The sequence below is a fragment of the Pteropus vampyrus genome, unplaced genomic scaffold (assembly GCF_000151845.1).
Source record: "Pteropus vampyrus isolate Shadow unplaced genomic scaffold, Pvam_2.0 Scaffold250, whole genome shotgun sequence".
Taxonomy (NCBI): domain Eukaryota; kingdom Metazoa; phylum Chordata; class Mammalia; order Chiroptera; family Pteropodidae; genus Pteropus; species Pteropus vampyrus.
The window spans coordinates 104887-111332 of NW_011889031.1; the positions used below are offsets into that span (position 1 = coordinate 104887).

At 58.2% G+C, this 6446-nt stretch overlaps 2 protein-coding genes across 2 annotated transcripts in view; one reads left to right on the top strand and one right to left on the bottom strand.

The window, feature by feature from the left end:
• The window catches only part of FAM71E1 (family with sequence similarity 71 member E1), a 12427-nt gene extending 9179 nt beyond the window's left edge, over positions 1-3248 (top strand). Inside the window, exon 6 of the transcript XR_002776123.1 lies at positions 3118-3248. The gene's annotated coding sequence lies outside the window, so the exon portion shown is untranslated. The remainder of the gene's footprint in view (positions 1-3117) is intronic.
• MYBPC2 (myosin binding protein C, fast type) overlaps positions 1-6446 on the bottom strand; it is a 17048-nt gene that overhangs the window by 2187 nt on the left and 8415 nt on the right. The window contains exons 11-20 of the mRNA XM_023520160.1: positions 6310-6446; positions 5375-5481; positions 5003-5032; positions 4612-4751; positions 3785-3944; positions 3577-3681; positions 3005-3193; positions 2420-2554; positions 333-500; positions 7-204 (exon numbers count right to left, since the gene is read on the bottom strand). The exon at positions 6310-6446 is cut by the window's right edge and continues 40 nt beyond it. Coding sequence (XP_023375928.1) covers positions 7-204; positions 333-500; positions 2420-2554; positions 3005-3193; positions 3577-3681; positions 3785-3944; positions 4612-4751; positions 5003-5032; positions 5375-5481; positions 6310-6446 — 1369 coding nt within the window. The remainder of the gene's footprint in view (positions 1-6; positions 205-332; positions 501-2419; positions 2555-3004; positions 3194-3576; positions 3682-3784; positions 3945-4611; positions 4752-5002; positions 5033-5374; positions 5482-6309) is intronic.

Here is a 6446-nt window from a genome sequence, read left to right on the forward strand (position 1 = left end):
GGGGGCGGGGGAGGGGGCCGGGGAGCACAGGTCGGTGGGGTCTGGCTCGCAGCAGCTGACCCCTGACCCCTGACCCCCTGACCCCTGACCCCTGACCCTGGCCCAGCCCACACACCTGGAAGGGAATGAGGAGGTTGATTGGCTCCCCCACTTTGCGGACGTAGGTCTGACGCAGATGGCGCGGCAGGCGGATCTTGGGCTGTTCTGGGGATGCAAACGCAGGACGGGCTGAGCGCTAGGCGGGGGAGCGGGGTACATTCGCGGGGTGGGGGGGGCGGGGACACAGGGACGAGGTCGTCAGGGGAACGGGGCCAGGGGCCGGGGTCGCTCACCGACAATCTCCCGGATGGTGACCGGCTGCGCCAGGATGGCAGGCTCACTGCGCCCCGCGATGTTGACCCCCACCACGCGGAACATGATTCTCGCTCCCGTGGGAAGGTTCTTGACCGTGAAGCCGCAGCGCTCGACGGGCTCCGTGTTGGCCGGGATCCAGTCCTCGGCTGCAAGAGAGAGAGGGGCAGTGCTGGGCCCTCCCCTGGCTCCGGCCCGCGGCCCTCAGCCCCTCCGCGCCGCCCGCGGCCTGCGGTCCCTTCCACGCCTTCAGCTGCAGCCCCTCACATTTGCTAAGCGAGGACCGTGACCAGGTTCCCCGGGCAGCACACGTGTAGCTCATTGTCCCCGCCGCCACCCTGTGCCATCCCCACGTTAGAGCTGAGGATATTGAGGGGAAGAGGGGAAGGAACCGGGAGCCGTGCTTGGAGACAGGCCCTCGGCTTTCTGCCCCTGCTATAGGTGCTTTTCCATCTTGGGTTCACTGCCGTGGTCGGTGAACCAATGCAGGTCAGACCCGCAAGCCACAGGGTGAAGTCTAACAAGAGTAGGTTCTGAAACACGGGGGTGGCAATGACACAGACCGCGGAGGGGTCCCCAAGGGGAAAGATGGGGTAAAGAACAATGGGAAGAGAAAGAGGAAGACGCCGCCCCGAGTCCCAATCCGTCAAGGACGTGCATTACCGAACGCAGTCATCGCTGTGCCCTGCCCAGAGCTGGGAGCTGTCCGCCATCTTTAGATGAAGAGACCGAGGCTGAGACTTGCCCAAGGTCACACAGTTAGAAAGTGTAGGGTCAGGATGGGGACCCACATCTGTCTGACTTTAAGGCCTGGGATACGGTGTCAAGATGATCGCGTCTGTCTTCATGGTGGGATGTCCATGTTGGAGATTTCCCCATAGCCGTGGCCTGGGCCTGGCATGGAGTCAGTGCTCAATGCATGTTTGCTCAGTAGGGGATGGGCGTGTGGGAATTCAGATGAGTGGGTGGATGGGTGGGTGGATGGATGGATGGATGGATGGATGGATGGATGGATGGATGGATGGATGAATAGATGGGTGAATGGGCAGATGGATGGGTGGATGGACGGGTGGATGGATGGGTAGATGGGTGGATGGATGGGTGGGTGGATGAATGGATGGGCAGATGGATGGGTGGATGGATGGATGGATGGGTGGATGGGTGGATGGGTGGATGGGTGGATGGGTGGATGGGTGGATGCGTGGATGAATGGATGGATGGGTGGATGGATGGATGAATAGATGGGTGAATGGGCAGATGGATGGGTGGATGGGTGGATGGACGGATGGACAGGTGGATGGATGGATGGACGGGTGGATGGGTGGATGGATGAATAGATGGGTGAATGGGCAGATGGATAGGTGGATGGATGGATGGATGGGTGGACGGGTGGATGGGTGGATGGGCAGATGGATGGGTGGATGGGTGGATGGACAGATGGACAGGTGGATGGATGAATAGATGGGTGAATGGGCAGATGGATGGGTGGATGGACGGATGGACGGGTGGATGGATGGATGGATGGATGGATGGATGGATGGATGGATGGATGGATGGGTGGATGGGTGAGAAGACAACAGAAAGATTGTTAGATGGTCATACAGATAAATAAACTGGTAGAAAGAAGGAAGGAGGGGAGAGAGAAATACAAGGGGAAAAAGAAAGAAAGGAAACAGGAAGGAAAGATGGATGGACAAATGAGTGGATGGATGGACTGACAGACGGACGACGAAGGATGGATGGATAGATGGATAAATGGATCAATGGATAGGAAAGAAGGAAGAAGGAATATAACGAGTAGATAAATACTCGGATGGAAGGCTAGATGAATGGATGAGAAGCTCTTGCTGTGTGGGGGACGGGTCTAGGGGAGGGAGACAGGGAGGGACAAAGGAAAAGCCGGTCACGGCGGGGCCTGGCTTGCCCCGGTCTGTCCCAGAGAGTCACTTTAAGTGCAGACACCACAGGGCAGCTCACGGCACTGGAGCTCGGCCCCTGCCTGGACTGGACACTCACTGGGGTCTGTGTGAGCCACCCCCCCGCCACCAGACCTGACGGGGTCACTCACAGTCCTCCAGGCAGTACTCCACCAGGTACCCATCGATGCCGCCTGCCCCGATCCTGTTGGGGGGCCTCCACTTGAGGGTGGTGGTGGTATCTGTCACGTCCTCCACTGTCAAGTGCTGGGGTTCACTCGTGGGTGCTGTGAGGATCCAGGGAAAGGGGAGGTGAGGGTAAATGAGGGGTCAAAGATCAGCAGGGAGGGTGAGGGGTCAGAGTCGAAGTCACCAGTCAGAAGAGGGATCAATATGGTGGGCCAAAGGTCAATGAGCAAGGATGTGTGTCAAGGGTCAGTAAAATAAGGTATCAAGGGATAATGAAGTCTCCGAGGGCGGGGATTGGTATTCGTCTGCTAGGTCAGAGGTCAGTGAGGTATCCAGGCCACAGCACAGCGTCTAGGACCACAGAGGTTGGTGGCTCGTGTACTGGGTCAGGAAGAGGTCAGCAGGGTGAGTGAGGCCGGGGGTTAAGGGTCGGGTTGTTGGATGAGAGGGGACGAGTCAGCAAGTTCTGTAGGGTCGACGGCCCGGGTAACGGGCAGGGTGCAGGTCAGAGGTGGACAGTAGCTAGCAAGGGTGCAGAGGGGCGTCACCGATAGGCATGAAGGGCTTGGTGTTGACACTGGGCTGGGACACCCCGATGGCATTGACGGCGAAGACCCGCATCTCGTACAGGACGCCCTCGATCATCTTGGTGCACTCGTAGGTTGTCTCCGGAAAGACCTCGAAGTTCAGCTTCATCCAGCGATGAGAGCCCTTTTTCTTCCGCTCCATGAGGTACCCTGGACACCCCCCAGGCAGAGAGGAGCAGGCGGTCACGGAGAGGGCACGGAGGGGGTCACAGGTCAGCTGGGGCAGTGAGGATCATATCAAAAGGTCACATGGCCCAGAGAGGCCTGAAGCCCCGAATCCTGAGTTGATCTCAAGGTCACAGAGCAGTAAGAGGTCATGGGTCAGGGATCAAGCAGGGTCACAGGTCATGAACTAGGGGGCCGGTGGTCACAGGAAATCCCAGGCTATTGGCCAGGTTGCTAAGGAATAAACATAATGTCCAAAATGGAAACCAGGCCTCAGAGGGAGTCGCTGAGGACGTGAAGGACTTTTGGAGGTCAAAGAGACATGCGGGGTGCAAGAGGTCAGAGGTCACGAGAACTCTGGCACTCACCGGTGACTGGTTGTCCCCCATCATACTTGGGTGGCTCCCAGACAAGAATGGCCCAATCCTCTCCAACTGAGGTGACACGGACAGCCTCCGGGGGGTCTGGAACATCTTTGGGGGGAGGTGGGAGAGTTAGAGGGCCCCTCATGGCTTTAGGGACCCCCCCCCACGAAGCTCAGCTCCAAGCTCAGCTCCTTCAGCTCCCTCTGCTCACCCACAACCCGCAGGAAGATGGAGGCCACATCCTCGCCAGCAGGGTTGGTGACCTTGATGGTGTAGCGGCCCTCATCCGCCCGCTCTGCGCTCTCGATCACAAAGCTGCTACAGTTTGCCCGCTGCTCGATGCGGACCCTGCCCTCGGTCGCCGAGAACACCTGCACATGGCCACCGGGGTGCCTTGCCCAGACCTGCCGTGCTAGAAATTTCCCAATGGCTCCCCATCACCACAGCACGCTTAAGGCCACGGACAGCATGAGAGGACCTGCTGGGCCTGCACCAGCCTCCCCACTCCTCCCCCTCCAAACGTCACCCTTAATTAAACACCAGACGGGCTCATCCTCAAGATCTTGTGTGCGGCGCCCTAACCCACTGCTCTATGGGAAGCGCACAGCTTGCTGAGCGGAGGTGTGAATAAAGACCGAGGCTGTAACTTTTACAAAAGATCCAGGGCCCGGGACATACAAGGTGAACATATTTGTCGGATGGATGGATGAATGGATAACTGTGCTGGTCGGTGGATAAATGGACAAATCGATTAATTACTGGATGAGTGCATGGATAGATGAATTAATTAACTGATGCATGGAATGATGGGTGCATGGACAGGTGGATGGATACATGAATGGAACGCCCACTCTGTATTCGGACAATCCCACGTGATGGACAAATATATTCTCCTCCTTCAAAACAATCTTCTGAAGAAGGTATCACAATCCTCATTTTACAATGACACTTAAGCTCAGAGGGGAGAAACCACCTGCCTAAAAGTCACCCAGCAGAGCTGGGAGGGACGGACAGGACACAGGGGAAGCCCCGCCGCACCTCGTCCCCCTTCAGCCAGGTGGCAACGGGAAGCGGCTCCCCTGTGATGGCCACGTCCAGCCTCAGCTTGTTTCCAGCCACGACCTGAATCGAATTCTCTGAAGTCTTCCCTGAGCAGTCCAGGTGTATCTTTGGTGGCTCTGGTGACAGAGGAGAGATGCTGGGGACCTGGGAACAGGGTGGCTAAGCCCTCCCGATCTACTATAGAGGGTCCCTGGAGAAGCGGGGTTCCAACAGCCATAGAGACCCAGGGGTCCAGGTCCCTCCCCCCTAGACCTAGGCCCCCAGCCCCTCCTCCCTCAGACCCAGGAATCCAGGCTCCAAGCTCCCCACTCCTCCCTCAGACCTGGGGGTCCGGGCCCTGGTTACCACAGTAGCCCCTGGCCCTTACCTTGCTTGGGGACGTACTCCACCTTGATTTCTGGGGGACACAGAAGACTAAATGGTTAGGCGTGAATGCAGCGGGCCCCTTCTCCCCTGCTCACAGCCCAGGAGCAGAGGGGAGTGTCCGGCATCACCCTGGGAACTGGAGTGTTGGGGTGCTGGGGCGGGTTCAGGGCCGTGACCGCCTCTCCTCCCACATGTCCCCACACAGTCACGCTGTAGTGCCAGGCAGTGCTCTCCCCCACCTTCTCATCTGACTGCCCCCACGGTCGGCAGAGGCCCACTGTCCCCCACAATATAGTCAAGGACGCTTCATCCTGAGGGGGCATCCGGGCCCTGGGGTCCAGAAGGGCAGGGGAAAACGAAGGGGCCCCCTCACCCAGGAAGTTGAGCTTGGCCGAGAGGGACAGGGCGTAGCCGTCAGGCACGAACGTGTAGTCTCCCTCATCCTCAGGACGGACGTCATCGATCACCAGCTTGTGGAACCTGAGGGTTTGGGGACATAGGGCAGCGGTCAGGCTGGTCACCCTGGGGACCACCACAGAGAAACAGCCTCCTCGGCGCATCCACAGGCCCACATCCCGGGCTTTGGAATGCGGGGTTCACATCTCAGCCCTGCCCCTTACTAGCTGCTGTGTGACCTTGGGCAAGTCAGTTAACCTCTCTGTGTCTCAGCTTCTTCACTCCTAATAGAGGCAATGACGATGGTCTACGCCAGGAGTGGAAAGCACTTGGAAAGCTCACGTAATGAGCGCCCTTCGAGCTTTGGGGTTCGGTCCTGTACCCTGACACCACCAGCACGGAGGGCCCCTCACACGGAACCCAGAGGAAGCCGACCTTCGCCAAGAGCTATCGTTAGGAAAACCCACAAGGACATCACGTTCCGTGGCCATCAAGGTGGCTCCTCGGATTCCAGAGATGACCAGACGTTTGTCGCAGGGTGTTCATGTACTACCTGTTGACTTCCAGCCCCTATTCCCTTACCCAGATCCCCCTGTAGGAGACGGTTTGCAAATACGGCCACGGGTTTTTCCCTCCCTAGATCCATGCCGCTGCCAAAGAGACCTTGCTGCCTGTGACTTCCTTTGCCCAATAAAATATGACGGAAGTGACATGGGGACTGTTCCCAGCCCAGGCCACAGAGGCACAAGAAAGGCCATCCTAGCTCAGCCAACTTCCCGCCAGCCCACATACTCATGATTCAATGAATCCCTGTTCTTTAAAACCACTGAGTCTGGGGATGGTTGTTACGCAGCTAGAGCTAGCTGACCCACGCGCCCCGTCTGCCAACCACCTGCACCGTCACCTCCGTACCTCCCCATGTGGGATATGGTGATCCTCTTGCTGGGCCGCACCTCGACCCCGTTCTTGTACCACTTGCCCGTCACCTTCTCGTCAGATACCTCACACTTGAACACGGCCTGATCCGAGGCCTTCACCGTCAGATCTGC